General features: G+C 44.4%; 1 protein-coding gene across 4 annotated transcripts in view; it reads right to left on the bottom strand.

The window, feature by feature from the left end:
• Window positions 1-19,640, bottom strand: part of DOCK10 (dedicator of cytokinesis 10) — a 500,094-nt gene that overhangs the window by 374,351 nt on the left and 106,103 nt on the right. For 3 of the 4 annotated variants that reach the window (XM_077290784.1, XM_077290788.1, XM_077290785.1), the window contains exon 1: window positions 9,248-9,559. The exons of the other annotated variant lie outside the window; for it this stretch is intronic. In XM_077290784.1, the coding sequence (XP_077146899.1) occupies window positions 9,248-9,409 (162 nt within the window). In that variant the 5' untranslated portion in view covers window positions 9,410-9,559. Of the gene's footprint in view, window positions 1-9,247; window positions 9,560-19,640 lie in introns of those variants that run through there. 4 annotated transcript variants of the gene reach the window in all.

Raw genomic sequence — 19,640 nt, 5'->3', positions numbered from 1 at the left:
AAAAATAATTAAAAAAATAAAAAAATGGTTATACTCACCCTCTGCAGACAGCCGATATCCTCAGCGGCGTCCGTTCCTAGATGGTGTGTTTCAGGACCTTCGATGACGTCGCGGTCACGTGAGCGGTCACATGACCGGTCTCGCGACCAATCACAAGACAGCGACGTCATCGCAGGTCCTGAACCACACCATCTATAGGAACCAAAGCGGCAGCATGCAGCGGTGAGAGGCGGGAACACTCCGGGGGCCATCGAAGGTGAGTATATGACTATTTTTTATTTTAATTCTTTTTTTTGACCAATTATATGGTGCCCAGTCCGTGGAGGAGAGTCTCCTCTCCTCCACCCTGGGTACCAACCGCATATAATCTGCTTACTTCCCGCATGGTGTGCACAGCCCCGTGCGGGAAGTAAGCAGATCAATGCACTCCTAGGTGTGCGGAATCCCCTGCAATTCCGCATTTTTAATGAACATGTTGCTTTTTTTTCCGCAATGTTGCATTTTTTTCCGCGAAAAAAAATCGCATTTGCACAAAAAATGCGGAATACACTGTAAATAATAGGAGGCATATGTTAGCGTTTTTTTTCATGTTTTTATCACGGTTTTATATCGAAAAAACGAGAAAAAAACGAGAAAAATACTGAACGTGTGCACATGGCCTTAAAGTAGCAGAGATAACAGGCTTTAAAAACAAGCTGGTACACAGATATGGGAACTGAACGGAGCTTGCTGCATAGATATAGGAGCAGAATCGAGCTTACTCCAGAGATATGGGAACAGAACAGAGCTTACTACAGAGATATGTGAGCAGAACAGAGCTTACTACAGAGATATGGGAGCAGAACCGAACTTACTAGATTCAGAGATATGGGAGCCGAACCGAGCTTACTGCAAAGATATGGGAGCAGAACCGAGCTTACTACAGAGATATGGGAGCAGAACCAAGCTTACTGCAAGGATATGGGAGCAGAACCGAGCTTACTGCAGAGATATGGGAGCAGAACAGGGCTTACTACAGAGATATGGCAGCAGAAACGAGCTTACTACAGAGATAAGGGAGCAGAACCAAGCTTACTACAGGGATAGGGGAACATAACCCAGCTTACTACAGAGATATGGGAGCAGAACCGAGCTTACTGCAAAGATATGGGAGCAGAACCAAGCTTACTACAGAGATATGGGAGCAGAACCGAGCTTAGTGCAGAGAAATGGGAGCAGAACCGAGCTTACTACAGGGATAAGGGAACAGAATCGAGCTTACTACAGAGATATGGGAGCAGAACCAAACTTACTACAGAGATATGGGAGCAGAACCGAGCTTACTACAGAGATATGGGAGCAGAACCAAACTTACTACAGAGATATGGGAGCAGAACCTAGCATACTACAGAGATAAGGGAGCAGAACTGAGCTTACTAGAGAGATAAGGGATCAGAACCGAGCTTACTACAGAGATATGGCAGCAGAACCGAGCTTACTGCAGAGATATGGGAGCAGAACCGAGCTTACTACAGAGATAAGGGAGCAGAACCGAGTTTAATATGTCTACTACATGGAACCAAGTCTGCTACATAGAAACTGGAGCAGAACTGAGATTACGACATACATACAGTACCATAATCTAGATTACTACATTGATAGAGTACCAGAACCAAGCTTACTGCTTAGATATGGTGCCATAACGGAGCTTACTTACAAACATACACACAATACAGCTACACAGTGCCTAGTACTATCACCACTACACAGAGAATACATAATATTATAATATCACCATTACCTCTACATGAAACTACACTCTATACAAAGACCAATGATGCCACCATACACTCCCTGACACAAGTTATGTCGCTTATTCATGTTATGTACATAAAAGCTTATAACCTGACGTTAAATTCATCCATTGGTTGTATAAGTTATTCTTTTGAAAGCTGAAACCCTCCAAAATGTGGTTTAGGTTAAGAAAATAAATTGTTATTAAAGCAGAAATATTGATCAGTTAATGGACACAGAATGGTCAGATTTTGGCATGACAAAAGTTTTGTTGCCCACAGACAAATAATTAACTTAAAATACAAATATATGTTGCATAACATTGGTGAATGAAGTTGTGGTGCTCCTCTAGATTCTTTGGTTTTGTCTTCCAAGCTTCCTCTTTCATCCTACCCCAAACATGCTCAATGATGTTCATGTCTGGTGACTGGGCTGGCCAGTCCTTGAGCACCTTGATCTTTTTTGCCTGGAGGAACTTTGTTGTAGAGATGGATGTATGAGATGGAGCACCATCCTGCTGCAGAATGACCTCTTTTATGATTTGGAATATAAGAGGTAGCTAATACTTCTTGATATTTTAGGCTATTGATATTGCCTTCCACCTTGCAAATGTTTCGCACACCCCTATACTGAATGTAACCCCAGACCATGATCTTTCTACCACCAAATTTAACTGTCTTCTGGGTGTATTTTGGATCCATACGGGCTCCAGTAGGTCTGCAGTGTTTGTGGCAGCTGTGGTGTAATTCTACTGAAGAGAAATCCACCTTCTGCCACTTTTCCAGTGTCCATCTATTTAGCAGGCTGTGGGAGTTTGCAGATGCCACACGGTTTTTTATTTGCCTTTTGTTTAGTGCTGGCTTCTGGGCACTGATTCGACCATGGAGGCCATTTTGAGACAGAATCCTAGAAACTGTTCTAGTTGACACAGGGACTTGAGGTGACCAGACCTGTTGGAGCTCTGCTGCTGTGGAAGAGGGGCTTGCTTTGGATTTTCTAACCAACAAACGTTCCTCCTGAGCAGTTGTCTTGCGGGGTCTGCCGGACCTGGGCTAGTCAAACACATCTCCAGTCTCTTCAAATCTTTTTTTTAATTCTTTGTACTTGACGCTGAGACACATTAAAGGTGCCCGTCACCTCTGCAGTGGATCTGGTCTTCAGCCTCTTGATAATTCAGGCTTTGGTCGCAGGGTGGATTTCTGGCATGTTGTCAGAGCTTAAGTTGCAGTTCAAGTGAAGGTCTGGGGAGCAGGGTTTCTTTTTATACACACACACTAAATAACCGATCATTTACTGAGCACAGGTGAGGATGTAAACTAGGATTGGGTGCATTATATGACCAGGCGACAAAACTTTTGTCTTGCTAAAATCTGACCATTCTGTGTCCATTAACTAATCAATATTTCTGCATTGATGTCAATTTATTTTCTTAACCTAAACCACATTTTGGAAGGTTTCAGCTTTCAAAAGAATAATTTATACAACCAATGGATTAATTTAACATCAGGTTATAAGCTTTTATTTACATAACATGGATAAGCGACATTACTTCTGTCAGGGAGTGTACACCTTTCACTACTTGTATACTACAATACTGATCATTAATTTTAAAAAAGCACAATACTAAGTGCCATTGTATACAGGAACTCTGTATTTACGGTCAGTGTAAAGATACTACAGTGATCACTGGTGACATTATACACAGGAGATCTGTATAAGGTGTCAGTGTACAGGTAATACAGTGATCATCACTGCCAGTGACATTATACACAGGAGCTTTGTATATAGTATACAGTGTATAGTGTCAGTGTACAGGTCATACACTGACTCACTAGTGACGTCTCTAGCTGAAGTCCTTCATCTTTGCTTTTCATTTTCATCCAGCACAGACTGCCGTCACTTCTTCCAGCCAGGACTCATCTCTGCATAAAATAACAGTTACCTAGGCCTCCAGACCACATTCCCCACTTTTTCCCTTTCTTCTACACCATGTTCCAAATTATTATGCAAATTATATTTTTCTCGGATTTTCCTATATGGTCGGTGCAAATGACAGTCAGTCTAATAAAAGTCATCACCCGTTAGATTATACATCACATTTTATTGAAGAAACCTCCCAATGATAACAGTATAATCTCCAAAATGAATAAAATCTCAAAATGCACTGTTCCAAATTATTAGGCACAGTAGAATTTCTAAACATTTGATCTTTTTTAAAGAACTTAAAATGCTCATTTGTGGAATTTGCAGCATTAGGAGGTCACATTCACCGAACAAAAAAAAAGCTATTTAACGCCAAAACATCCTAACAGGCCAAGTCACATGTTACCATAGGAACCCTTCTTTGTTATCACCTTCACAGTTCTCGCCTCCATTGAACTTGTGAGTATTTGGAGAGTTTCTGCTTGTATTTCTTTGCATGAAGTCAGAATAGCCTCCCAGAGCTGCTGTTTTGATGTGAACTGCCTCCCACCCTCATAGATCTTTTGCTTGATGATACTCCAAAGGTTCTGTATAGGGTTGAGGTCAGGGGAAGATTGTGGCAATACCATGAGTTTATCTCCTTTTATGCCCATAGCAGCCAATGACTCAGAGATATTCTTTGCAGCATGAGATGGTGCATTGACATGCATGAAGATGATTTTGCTCCTGAAGGCACAATTCTGATTTTTATACCATGGAAGAAAGTTGTCAGTCAGAAACTCTATATACTTTGCCGAGGTCATTTTCACACCTTCAGGAACCTTAAAGGGCCCTACAAGCTGTTTCCCCATGATTCTGGCCCAAAACATGACTCCTCCATCTCCTTGCTGATGTCGCAGCCTTTTTGGGACATGGTGGCCATCCACCAACCATCCACTACTCCATCCATCTGGACCACCCAGGGTTGCTCGACACTCATCAGTAAACAAGACTGTTTGGAAATCAGTCTTCATGTGTGTCTGGGCCCACTGCAACCGTTTCTGCTTGTGAACACTGTTTAGGGGTGGCCGAATAGTAGGCTTATGCACCACAGCAAGCCTTTGAAGGATCCTACACCTTGAGGTTCGAGGGACTCCAGAGGCACCAGCAGCTTCAAATAACTGTTTGCTGCTTTGTAATGGTATTTTGGCAGCTGCTCTCTTTATCCAATTAATTTGTCTGGCAGAAGCCTTCCTCATTATGCCTTTATCTGCATGAACTCTGTCTGTGCTCTGTTTCAGTCACAAATCTCTTCCCAGTATGATGATCACTCTTAAGTTTTCGTGAAATATCTAATGTTTTCATACCTTGACCAAGGCATTGCACTATTTAATGCTTTTCAGCAGCAGAGAGATCCTTTTTATTTCCCATATTGCTTGAAACCTGTGGTCTGCTTAATAATGTGGAACATCATTTTTAAGTAGTTTTCCTTTAATTAGAATCACCTGGAAAACTAATGATCACATGTGTTTAAGATTGATTTTAGTGATCCATTGAGCCCTGAGACACAATACCATCCACGAGTTTATTTGAAAAACAAAACAATTAAATCTTTGACACTTAAATCCAATTTGCATAATAATTTGGAACATGGTGTACACTAGACATCTGAATACAGAGGTGCACCCACAAACAATATATAATTGGTTATTATGCAACCTCATAGATTGTAAGCTTGCGAGCAGGGCCCTCATTCCTTTTGGTATCTGTTGATCTATGTGTTTATTGTTATGCTTAATGTCCATTGTCTGTACAAGTCCCCTCTAAAATGTAAAGTGTTGGCACTATAGAAATAAAATGATTATAATTATTATTATTAACCGACCATTCCAAATATAAATTATAATCCACCACTGTGCACCCACTAACTATAAATAGCCACTTTCCCCATTTAATATATAAATTAATTAGCACCTGTACTCTTTCCCCCAATTCATTACCAGTCACTTCATCCTCAACGCCCCCCACTATGTACCTACCATTCTAACCCTAACTCCGATTCATTATAGTTACATGCCCCTCCCACCCCAATTCATTGTCATGTCTTTCTCTCTCACCCTCTATTCATTATCAACTGCTCTACCCCACATTCAATACATCATTTACTCCCCCACCCTTAAAATTAATTATTTGTTCTTCCCCTAGATCATCATTTGCTCTCCCCACCCCCTCTTCAATTGATCATTTGCTCTCCCCACCCCCACCTTCAATTAAATTGCTGTCCCCTGTCCCTCACACTGAATTTATCATTTTGCAGTCCCCCCACTTTAATTTGAAGTCCGCTTACTTCATTCATTGCAGTCCCCTATCACCCCCTCACTTCATCTGCAGTGCCCCTTCATCATTTGCAGCCCCCTATCCCCCTTCCATTTCATCATGAGCAGTCCCACATCAGACACACTTCATCATGTGCAGTCCTGCAGTCCCGTTCTCCCACTTCATCATGTGCAGTCCCCTTACCCCCCACTTCATCATGTGCAGTCACCCTTACCTCCCACTTCATGTGCAGTCCATCTTACACTCCACTTTATCATGTGCAGTCCCCATTAACCCCCACTTCATGTGCAGATCACCTTACCCCCCACTTCATCATGTGCAGTCCCCTTTAACCACCACTTCATCATGTGCAGTCCCCCTTACCCCCCACTTCATCATGTGCAGTCCCCCTTACCCCCCACTTCATGTGCAGCCCCACTCCCCCTTCATCATGCACAATCCCCCTTACCCCCACATCATCATGTGCAGCCCCATTCCATCATACAGCCCCACTCTCCCCACTTCATCATGTGCAGTCTCCTTTATCCACTAAACTATCATGTGCAGCCCCACTCCATCATGTACAGCCCCACTCAACCTTCATCATGTGCAGCCCCACTTATCCCCTCACTCCATCATGTGCAGTCTCCTTTAACCCCCAAATTCCCCAAATTCCATCATGTGCAGTCTCCTTACACCTCCCACTTCATCACTTGCAGTTACCCACCATTAAATTTATTTTATAAAGAAAACAAAAAAGTTCTTCATACTTACCTCACCAGTCGCTCCCCTGCAGTGCCTCTCTGATTCAAGCATCCGGGTCATGTCGGCGCATGCGTGAGGATGCCATGGCGCATGCCCAACACCTAACCTGGAAGTATAGAGAACATGAAGGGAGCAGTAGCTGTGCAGCCGTCAAGGTGACAGCCAAGCATAGCTCCTGGCCGCAGCGCAGACGTGTGCGCTGACTGTGATGCGGCTGTGTCTGCTGCCGGCCGCGTCACAGTACAGCAGACATGGCTGTGCACAATTTGCTGTGTGGCTGTAGCCACCACCAGGCAGCCGGCCCTGGACAGCAGCTGGGGGAGCGGCCCTGGGGGCATTTGCCTCTTTGCCACCTGGGCCAGTCAGCCCCTGTGGGGAAGTAGTGGGAGGGGGGAATTGAGCACTGCAGTTTTCCCATCTAGCAATCCCTTAAGGGCTCTGCAGTCAGAGGCACGTTCCTTATACAGTACCGTGCCTACCAGACTGCAGAGACCCGTGTGTCGTAACCAGTGCCTTTCCCCGTCCCACCACTCCGTAATAAAAGATACCGGTAAAAAAATCATCGTTATCGGCAACACATCGCCCTGAGAAAAACAGGCTAAACAGGACATATGGGACTGAATGGTCATTCAATGATCGCTGTGTTCCCATTAGTAATTCATCAGCCTCCTGTGCAAACAGGCCAGTGACTGAGCACCAATCAATATCGGCCTTCCCAAATAAACTTTAATGAGGTGGTCTGAAATACAAATTAATTTTCATCCTACATCCCTATCTATTTGATGCCATAATGTAAACCATTTTCTAATATACTTTAATTAAAAATCCCCCATCTTTCCCTCACTACACTATCTAACTTCTTTTCTTTACAACTTCCCCTTTGATGATAAATCATTTGAGAATCCCAGAGATACTCAATAGAAGTGTCATCAGGGGGCAGAGGCTGCGGTCACAGTTTCGTTTCATGGCTGAGCACTTAGTCCCTTCTTTGCCACTGCGTGATGTGCACAAAGACAGTTCCTCTCTTCCCGGCTCAGATCAGTAATAACAAGCGGGCAACAGAGCGCACTGTCAGTACATGCTGTTATACGAATACAGAGACCACCGTCGCCCACACAAGTGACTATTTCAAATCATCCCTTTAAACTTAAAGAGTGACCAGGTCAAAAGTGACCAGTTTTTGCTCATATTTTATTGCTGCTGATTTTTTTTTTACATCTGCAATACGTTTCCTGGAGCATTTTTAATTTTTAATGTCTTTACAAGGAGCGGTGCTCATAGGGCAATAATGCTGAGCAGCCTAGAGACATACCTCCAAGGTAAAGTCCATAAATGTTAGTGTCAAACAAAAAAAAGGCTCATATCTCTAGAACAGTTTGTTTGGCAGATTTAAAAATAATAATAATAAAAAATTCTGGTGACAGGTCCACTTTAAATTAAGTCGGTCATAAATATGACCTTCTATAAATGTGTCTCTGGGTTTTCCATAGTGATCATGGAGATAGACATTTTTCTAGCTTCGGTATGAGTAATGCTACTGAAGAATACAAGTGGAATGGGCCAATAACAGATGATAATAGATTGCACTAATATGCTCATCAGATGGTAATGCAGTAAATTTTAGGATTAGTACTCCTTTAAGTAATTTTTTTAACAAATAAGCAAAAACTCAGTGGCTCAGACCTTGAATTGGGCTATTCGGTATACAGGATACTCTGTTTTACAAGTCTTGTCTGGGCCTAGGGAAGAAGATTCTGTGGTTCTAGGAACGGCCATTGAGCCAATTTTTATTGGCCAGCTTGTCAACACGAGTCTCAAGGCCAACACCAACATCGATCCTGTAAAAGAAGACGATCCTGTATTTTGCTCCAGATGTCCCCACTGCTGCTCTAATGTAGGTACAGACAAGGAGTATAGTATAATGATGACCATTGTGCCCATACAATAAACCTTTACAAATCCCATCCCGCACTGATCTTATCTTCATTCTTCAATTGTACTTAATGCCCAGAGCAAAAGTGCCCATGAATATTTACCAGCCGGCTACATTGGAACAAACATTGCTTGCCACAGGCCTTCCATGAAAATGTCACGTATTGCAAATTACCACTTTTATACCCCGATGTCTACACTTAATAAGATGATCATTGCATACAATTTTCATTATGATAGAACATAACAAATAATTGCGCTTTGTACTCCGTCCTACCGCGATCTGTCACGCATGCTACAAGGCTTGTGCCCGTATCTGTCACCCCCAACACATCCCTCATCAATAAGACGTAGACATCTCAGCAGCAATCAGAAGTCACATCATGCAGCAGTAATGATAGTCGCGTTACATAACATATAGACGGCGTAGTATCGGCATCACAATATATCACAATAATACTAAACTAGGCAAATATCAGAAGGGATTAATCCCCCATGTTATAAATGGCACAGCTGGATCTGGATACATAATCCTGCAGTTTGCAAAGGCATACTCTACCATTATGATCAGAGTTCTCGGTCTGCTTATTTCATCCACATCATCCTGTAGCACAATTTCATGTGACAGATCTTCTTGTCGTCTGGTGCAAATGTGAGGACAGCTCCTCTGTACCACGGAGCGAAAGGCTTGGAGCAGAACAATGCTGGCAACACAGCCCATATCTGCATCCTGAAGCCCACAAAATAACTTCTATGTAGATGCTATGTTTGTACAACAGTGGCTCCTTGTCCCTGGAAGCAGCCTACACTGCAGCTGCAGCCAGCAGGCTCTCCAATCAGTTCCTGCTGCCCGGATCATCTGATCACAACTAAATAGCTTGGATGCAGCTAAAGGAAAAGACTTCATCCACTGTAACTGAACACTTGCACAGACATTAGGGCAGGAGGCAGCCTCCAAATAATTCTGGAATCGAAAGAAGATCAAGCTTTCCTGTTTCCAAAGAAAAGACTTGTATTTTCATGCTTCTATTAAAATCATCTGTTCAAATAATGCTTTCACGTATTGGAAAACGAAAAATGTCTTATTTTATACTAGATGGTGGCCCGATTCTAACGCATTGGGTATTCTAGAATATGCATAAAACAACACAAAAAAGTGGAGCAGAAACATCCATAACATTATAGTTAAGAAATGTATATAAAGTTTATTTAATAATTGTATCAGTACAAAATATCCACAGCATAAAAAGGTGCTATGTGCATGGTGCACAAACAGGAGGGCAATAAAGAGAGGACATGACAGTAACCAGGTTAACAGCAGGGAAACACAGAGTATATTACATCAATTACATAGGTTTGTAAGCAGATGATCACTATATAACATGGTCCAACCGGTATCCAAGCGTTAATTAGCATCAGCAACATGCACCACATATGCCATAACATAGATCGCGCTTACCCATTACTGTGTGTTCAAAAAGAGTGTCCCCGGCTGGCCTGGTGCCCTTGGACGCGCGTTTCGCGTGATCGCTTCCTCAACAGGGTCCACGTAGTATATTGCCCAGCCATGTATATTGCCAAACCACGTAGTATATTGCCCAGTCACGTAGTATATTGCCCAGCCACGTAGTATATTGCCCAGCCACGTAGTATATTGCCCAGTGACGTAGTATATTGCCCAGTGACGTAGTATATTGCCCAGTCACGTAGTATATTGCCCAGCCACGTAGTATATTGCCCAGCCACATAGTATATTGCCCAGTGACGTAGTATATTGCCCAGTGACGTAGTATATTCCCCAGACATGTAGTATATTGCCCAGTTACGTAGTTTATTGCCCAGTGACGTAGTATATGCAGCGCCCCAGAGTCCTGGTTGTTGCAGTACTGTGGCTCCGCCGCTAAGGGGGGCTATGGTACGTCTGATGGCACTGAAGGAGTTCATCTGACCAGGTATCACAGACACCAATACATTTCACAGAGACTTGGTCCCCTCTTAAAGGGGATGTTCACCGAAAGCACTTAAAGAGTGATGATGTTTTGAAAGAAAGTATTGATAATGTTGACATGTGAAAGTTATATATAGCTAACTGGTTGATTGTAAGGAATGTTTAATGATGTTGATAGAAGAATGAGGACAGAGAGTGAGCCCGTACGGGGTTAGTTAGTGAGTCCTCCTAGGAGCCGCACAGAGATGGCTCAGTGATCTTGAACTGAAAGAAAAATGATATGTTCTATACTGTGTATAGTAGTGGAAAGACAGTAGGCCCGGGCAGAAAGGGGCGGTCCTGTAACAGAAAGGAGAGGCAGTAGGTCTGGAGCAGTTAGGACAGGCGGTCCTGCCGATGTAAAGAAGGAGAATGTATAAGAGTTGATTAGCCTTATAATGTGATTATAAGAAGGTCTTTAGTGGATTTAGCGAGTATGTCCTTAAAGGCAAAGTTAAATTATTGTTCACAAATTTTGCACTTAGTAGAATACCCGGTTGGGTAAGAGAAGTTATTTATAGCCTGTTATTGAAAGTATTTAACCATGTTTGTAACGTTCAAGAGTCCTCACCTCCCATAAAGGGAAGCTCTGTTGAAAAGTTTACTTGTACTTGCATTTCCAAAATTGTATGTCTTTTTGCTGACATGTATTGTTGTTTTCTTCCCAGTCCAGGAGTACTGGATTTAACCGGGGGGGAGTGCAGCGCCCCAGAGTCCTGGTCGTTGTAGTACTGTGGCTCCGCCGCTAAGGGGGGCTATGGTACGTCTGATGGCACTGAAGGAGTTCATCTGACCAGGTATCACAGACACCAATACATTTCACTATCTGGCCTCCAGGGGGAGCTAAGGGTTCTATTTATTAGGCCACTCCTCACAATCTGGTAAAACTGGGGGTTAGGCAGGAAGTTAGAACAGAAAGCTGACTGGGTTGGAACCAGGCAACACCTTGTGGCAGAGGGTGTTGTAGGGGAAGATTCGGAGGGGTCCCTGTCAGGGGTGGGATCCTGACAGAGGCCTAGCAATCAGAGAGAACGCTACGGGACCGCGCCTGCACGATATAGCGGCGGTACCCCAAGAAAGGACAAGAAGCGAGATTTATTGTGCTGAGTGAGAAACGAGATCAACGCAACTAGGAGAATACCAGTAGGAGTCATGCTGTAAGATCGAGGCAACATCCTATTGAGGCGCATAACCGGTGGCCGGAACGCCGAGGAAGTATAGAGCTCCAAGCCAAACTTCAAACCTACGGCAGGACAGTCAGTCACAGGCGGGCTGTCTCACACAGACCCAGGAAGACACAGGGGGGTAACAACAGGAGAGGGGTGACGATAGAGCCCAGGAAGAACCTCCGAGCCTCCCCGTCATACGGGTGCGTCCTAACCGTAAGATCAGGGGGACGTAGAAGAACATCAGAATCGAGTTGTGAGGGAACACGAGAAACAGACACAACAGTTGTGGGGTACTATCCCGTAAGCACAGCAGGGAAGGACCACAACACACAAGCGCTAGCAGGTAGGCACAGATTTCCACCTGCGAAGGGAACTCTGGAGGTGCCATCGGACCGGCAGGACTTGCGCAGCCCTGTTAACCGTATTCCGGACTGAGGACCCAGAAGCCTTCAGTAAAGAGGTAAAGAGACTGCAACCTGGTGTCCTCGTTATTTACCGCGACCGGCACTTCACCACACCATAACGACATCCCATACCACCACTTTCATTGTGAACCCCTCAGCAGGGTCACGGACCGGGCCTAGCCACCGTGACAACCCCAGAGCAGAGACTCAGAGGCCCGGTACCGGGTACCCCTCGGCCCTGCGGCAGTGGGGGCGCTACATATACAGCACAGAGCCACGTAGTATATGGCACAGCGACGTAGTATACAGCACAGAGCCATGTAGTATATTGCCCAGCCACGTAGTATATTGCCCAGCCACGTAGTATATTGCCCAACCACGTAGTATATTGCCCAGTCACATAGTATATTGCCCAGCCACGTAGTATATTGCCCAGCCACGTAGTATATTGCCCAGCCACGTAGTATATTGCCCAGTCACATAGTATATTGCCCAGCCACGTAGTATATTGCCCAGCCACATAATATATTGCCCAGCCACGTAGTATATTGCCCAACCACGTAGTATATTCCCCAGCCACGTAGTATATTGCCCAGTTACGTAGTATATTGCCCAGTGACGTACTGTACAGCACAGAGCCACGTAGTATATTGCACAGCGACGTAGTATACAGCACAGAGCCATGGAGTATATTGCCCAGCCACGTAGTATATTGCCCAGCCACGTAGTATATTGCCCAACCACGTAGTATATTGCCCAGTCACATAGTGTATTGCCCAGCCACGTAGTATATTGCCCAGCCACGTAGTATACTGCCCAACCACGTAGTATATTCTCCAGCCACGTAGTATATTGCCCAACCACGTAGTATATTGCCCAGTGACGTAGTATACAGCACAGAGCCACGTAGTGTATTGCACAGCGACGTAGTATACAGCACAGAGCCAAGTAGTATATTGCCCAGCCACGCAGTATATTGCCCAGCCACGTAGTATATTGCCCAACCACGTAGTATATTGCCAAGCCGCGCAGTATATTGCCCAGTCACGCAGTATATTGCCCAACCACGTAGTATATTGCCCAGTCATGTAGTATATTGCCCAAACACGTAGTATATTGCCCAGTCACGCAGTATATTGCCCAACCACGTAGTATATTGCCCAGTCACGTGGTATATTGCCCAGCCACGTAGTATATTGCCCAGTTACGTAGTATATTGCCCAGTGACGTACTATACAGCAGAGCCACGTAGTATATTACACAGCGACCTAGTATACAGCACAGAGCCACGTAGTATATTGCCCAGCCACGTAGTATATTGCCCAGCCACGTAGTATATTGCCCAACCACGTAGTATATTGCCCAGTCACATAGTATATTGCCCAGCCACGTAGTATATTGCCCAGCCACGTAGTATACTGCCCAACCACGTAGTATATTCTCCAGCCACGTAGTATATTGCCCAACCACGTAGTATATTGCCCAGTGACGTAGTATACAGCACAGAGCCACGTAGTACATTGCACAGCGACGTAGTATACAGCACAGAGACAAGTAGTATATTGCCCAGCCACGTAGTATATTGCCCAGCCACGTAGTATATTGCCCAACCACGTAGTATATTGCCCAGTCACGTAGTATATTGCCGAGCCGCGTAGTATATTGCCCAGTCACGCAGTATATTGCCCAACCACGTAGTATATTGCCCAGTCATGTAGTATATTGCCCAACCACGTAGTATATTGCCCAGTCACGTAGTATATTGCCCAGCCACGTAGTATATTGCCCAGTCACGCAGTATATTGCCCAACCACGTAGTATATTGCCCAGTCACGTAGTATATTGCCCAGTCACGCAATATATTGCCCAGCCACGTAGTATATTGCCCAGCCACGTAGTATATTGCCCAACCACGTAGTATATTCCCCAGCCACGTAGTATATTGCCCAGTTACGTAGTATATTGCCCAGTGACGTACTATACAGCACAGAGCCACGTAGTATATTGCCCAGCCACGTAGTATATTGCCCAGCCACATAGTATATTGCCCAACCACGTAGTATATTGCCCAGTCACATAGTATATTGCCCAGCCACATAGTATATTGCCCAGCCACGTAGTATACTGCCCAACCACGTAGTATATTCTCCAGCCACGTAGTATATTGCCCAACCACGTAGTATATTGCTCAGTGACGTAGTATACAGCACAGAGCCACGTAGTATATTGCACAGCGACGTAGTATACAGCACAGAGCCACGTAGTATATTGCCCAGCCACGTAGTATATTGCCCAGCCACATAGTATATTGCCCAACCACGTAGTATATTGCCCAGTCACATAGTATATTGCCCAGCCACATAGTATATTGCCCAGCCACGTAGTATACTGCCCAACCACGTAGTATATTCTCCAGCCACGTAGTATATTGCCCAACCACGTAGTATATTGCTCAGTGACGTAGTATACAGCACAGAGCCACGTAGTATATTGCACAGCGACGTAGTATACAGCACAGAGCCAAGTAGTATATTGCCCAGCCACGTAGTATATTGCCCAGCCACGTAGTATATTGCCCAACCACGTAGTATATTGCCCAGTCACGTAGTATATTGCCGAGCCGCGTAGTATATTGCTCAGTCACGCAGTATATTGCCCAACCACGTAGTATATTGCCCAGTCATGTAGTATATTGCCCAACCACGTAGTATATTTCCCAGTCACGTAGTATATTGCCCAGCCACGTAGTATATTGCCCAGTCATGCAGTATATTGTCCAACCACGTAGTATATTCCCCAGCCACGTAGTATATTGCCCAGTCACGCAATATATTGCCCAACCACGTAGTATATTGCCCAGTCATGTAGTATATTGCCCAGCCACGTAGGATATTGCCCAGTCACGCAGTATATTGCCCAACCACGTAGTATATTGCTCAGTCACGTAGTATATTGCCCAGCCACGTAGTATATTGCACAGCCCACGTATTATATTGCCCAGTGACGTTGTATATTGCGCAGCCACATAGTACATTGCCCAGTTACGTAGTATATTGCCCAGTGACGTAGTATATTCCCTAGCCACGTAGTATATTGCCCAGCCACGTAGTATATTGCCCATCCACGTAGTATACTGCCCAGTCACGTAGTATATTGCCGAACCGCGTAGTATATTGCCCAGTCACGCAGTATATTGCTCAACCACGTAGTATATTGCCCAGTCATGTAGTATATTACCCAACCACGTAGTATATTGCCCAGTCACGTAGTATATTGCCCAGCCACGTAGTATATTGCCCAACCACGTAGTATATTTCACAGTCACGTAGTATATTGCCCAGTCACGCAATATATTGCCCAACCACGTAGTATATTGCCCAGTCACGTAGTATATTGCCCAGCCACGTAGTATATTGCCCAGTCACGCAGTATATTGCCCAACCACGTAGTATATTGCCCAGTCACGTAGTATATTGCCCAGCCACGTAGTATATTGCACAGCCCACGTAGTATATTGCCCAGTGACGTTGTATATTGCGCAGCCACATAGTACATTGCCCAGTTACGTAGTATATTGCCCAGTGACGTAGTATATTGCCCAGCCATGTATATTGCCAAACCACGTAGTATATTGCCCAGTCACGTAGTATATTGCCCAGCCACGTAGTATATTGCCCAGCCACGTAGTATATTGCCCAGTGACGTAGTATATTGCCCAGTTACGTAGTATATTGCCCAGTGACGTAGTATACAGCACAGAGCCACGTAGTATATTGCCCAGCCACGTAGTATATTGGCCAGTCACGTAGTATATTGCCCAGCTACGTAGTATATTGCCCAGCCCCGTATGTCACAGGTTAAAAAATAAACATATACTCACCTTCCGAGGGCCCCTTGTAGTCCTGTCGCCTGTGTGCGGTGCACGGGGCAGCTTCCGGTCCCAGGGTTGGTATGACCGCAGGACCTGTGATGACATCACGGTCACATGACCGTGACGTCATGGCAGGTCCTTCTCGCGCAGGACCTGGGATGACGTCACGGTCACATGACCGTGACGTCATGGCAGGTCCTTCTCGCGCAGGCGCACAGGACCTGTGATGACGTCGCGGTCACATGACCGTGACGTCATGGCAGGTCCTTCTCGCATAGCATCCTTAGCACCGGAACCTGCAGGCGCGAGCGCATCGTTGGACTACGGAAGGTGAGAATACCAGGTTTTGGGGTTTTTTAAATTATTTTTAACATTAGATCTTTTTACTATTGATGCTGCATAGGCAGCATCAATAGTAAAAACTTGGTCACACAGGGATAAAATCGGCGGTAATGGAATGCGTAACCCGCGGCATAACGCGGTCCGTTACCGCTGGCATTAACCCTGTGTGAGCGGTGACTGACTGACTGGAGGGGAGTATGCGGGCGCCGGGCACTGACTGCAGGGGAGTAGGGAGGGACTAATCGGACTGTGCCCGTCGCTGACTGGTCGCGGCAGCCATGACAGGCAGCTGGCGAGACCAATCAGCGACGCGGGATTTCCGTGACGAAAGGTGCCGACAGAAAGACGGAAGTACCCCTTAGACAATTATATATAGATAAAGCAACGTAGAATAGCAAATGTTAAAATCTCTGCATTATTGCTAAACAGGAGCGGTCCTTTGAGCGATCCCCTCACAGACTGTGATTTTGGGGATTTAGAAATGCCCCGATAGTGACGCTGTAGGGGTATGTTCACAGATGGCCAAAAAATTCTGGAACTGTAGAATCTTTCTTTGTCATGAATGTGAATATTATGATTATGCATTTCTGCATATCACATTCAAAAAAATGAGAAAGAAGCAAACATTTCAACAAGAATAGACTTTAAGGTGCCGATTCATCATTTTAATTGGTGCCTTTGTTTAAGTGTTCCCTTTTTATTTCAGCTGTGTTTTTTTTCAGGCATTATTTTGTTTCTTTTAAAGTTTTGCCACTTTCTTGTATTGCTTGATCATTTGGGTGTGGTTAGGTTGTGCCATGATATTTTTGGCTTATGCCAGACTCACACAGATCACGGTCCGTATACGTATCACAATGCACCATCTGGTGGTGGGCCAACCAAACTTAAAGGGGTATTCCCATCTCCAAGATTCAATTTTTCTGTCTAAAAAAAACAAGTAAAAGTAAGCCTACTGTCACGGACACACTTTTCAGCACGTGACATGGGGTGCACCTGCAAGGGTTAATTTATCTCCTCTCATTCAATCCAGCTCTGAACCTCTGTTTTTGGCTATAAAGTGAGCATAAATTACATCCCGACACAGTCCACACTGACCTACGCTGCCACCACTCAAACACACAGGGTGATGAGTCGCCAAAATAGGTTACTGTCAGAAAATCAAAAAGTCACACACTCTCTCAAAGGCTATAGATTCTTTACAGCATAAAAGAATCAAACTTAATATTATAGAAACATCTAACTTATTATTGTAAGATTTAATATAAATATATACAGCACTTACAAAACAAGATAAAAAAATAAAATTAAAATACACAAATATGCAAAACAGTTATAAAATAAAAAGGGAGAAACAAATTAAATATCTTAACGTTTCCGTCTACCGTTATGTTCTGTTTCCTTGAGGGAAGGATAATGCATTATGGATCACACCAGCATATGCAGCCCTCACATGTGAACAACTTCTTTTCTGTCACCCAGCTTTTTATAGTCCTGACAATAAGCTCATATTCCCAGGATGACCCGGATTGGCCCATTTAGTTGCTGTTTGTGACTGGATGATGAGTTAATTTATGGTCTTGCATTTCAAATATCCTGTCTCCCCCCCCATTCCTCTCTATACAGTCAATAGTAAATATTCTGTCTAGTGCAGACCATGAAGGTAAGGGTCCAGTAGCTGAGCTGCCATGTTTGACACCTTTCAGTATTCTCACAGGTAACCCCTCTGTGGGTCTGAGTTCCTGCAATAAGAGCAGGCAGATGTTATATCCTTTGTGTGTCATTTGGATGCAGCCTTAACTACGGTAGTTATTTTAATTTTAACGATATCATAGTTTTCCTTACAATTATATATTTCCTTCACACATACATTTTTTATGTGTTTTTGGTGTATAGGGTTTCTGTTCTGATTCTATTTATTCACCAGTCAAATTTGGGGTATTTTTCATGCAGAAATGCTACATGAATGGAGATCATGCTTCCTTTTCCAATTGGAAAAAAATAAGGTAAAAATAGAACAATGTGCACTATTACGGGGGTGTAACTAGAAGGGAAGGCAGAGGGAGCACATGGGTGCTGTTGAGCCACTTCTGCCAGGAGTTGACATTAGCATTTCTCCTCAGGCCACAATCTGCGGTGTCTCCAATAGGGCAGCATTTTGCAATTGACAAGTTTAGAATTTGGCTGTTCTTTGAACCAGTTGTTAAATTGATGGCCGGTCCCAAATGCAAATAAAACTAATTTTGTGGACATCGATACTTCTGGGGTCAAGATGACGTGCAGCAGCATGATGAAGTCACCTGATCATGCTGTTGACACTACTGCTAGGCCTCGAAGAGGTAGACATGGAGCCAAATAAATAAGGGAGTTTTATTGGAGGGATAGTAGTGTAAAGGTACAGGGAGGGGGAGTGTAAAGAGGTGGAGCAGTATAAAGATTGGGCAGTGAGAAGAATACCATGTGAGTGGACAAAATAGAGAGGGGTAAGAATTGGGGGACAATTTGAAGGCACAGTGTGAAGAGTGGGGCCAGACTGCAAAGAAAGCAGCTTGGTGGGGACACTGCAGATAGGCACAGTGTGGTGGTTATAGCTAGCAAGACCGGACAGGGTGGTAGTTATAGCTAATAGGGGTGAACAGTGTGATAGTTACAGCTAATAAGGGTGGGGTTACGACTCTGTTGTTGGGTATCCCGTTCTAGGGGCTCTTTCCCTGTCCCTAATGCTAGAGGTGCCCTAGCTATCCCTGTTACACCGGATTTCTTATAATGGGGAAGACACAAGGGCCACGTACCTTGCTGAGCTACTGAATCTGCCCTCAGTCTGTACTCTTGCCCAATCCAGGAAAGAGGGGAGAAGTAGTGTATGGCTATGCACTAACAAGGTAATACGAACAGGGATAAAAGAAAATACCAATCATGCAAAAATGCACACACAAAAACAAAGGGAGACCCCGGGGAGTGAAGGATGGGAAAAACCAAAGTAGGAAAAGGAGAGGATTTGCACACAAGGAAAACCTAGCAACAGTCTTAGATAAATACACCAAACGCCTTCTCGAACACCACAACACCAACTCCTGAACCATGCAGCAATGAAGCTAACACTGGCATTTCCTGATTGCCAGAGTCCAGTTTATATAGGAGAGTAGAGTGGCCAACAGTGAACAGCTGAGAACCTTAAAGCA

This window comes from Ranitomeya variabilis, chromosome 2 (assembly GCF_051348905.1).
Source record: "Ranitomeya variabilis isolate aRanVar5 chromosome 2, aRanVar5.hap1, whole genome shotgun sequence".
Classification (NCBI taxonomy): domain Eukaryota; kingdom Metazoa; phylum Chordata; class Amphibia; order Anura; family Dendrobatidae; genus Ranitomeya; species Ranitomeya variabilis.
This window is presented reverse-complemented; position numbering and strand designations above follow the sequence as displayed.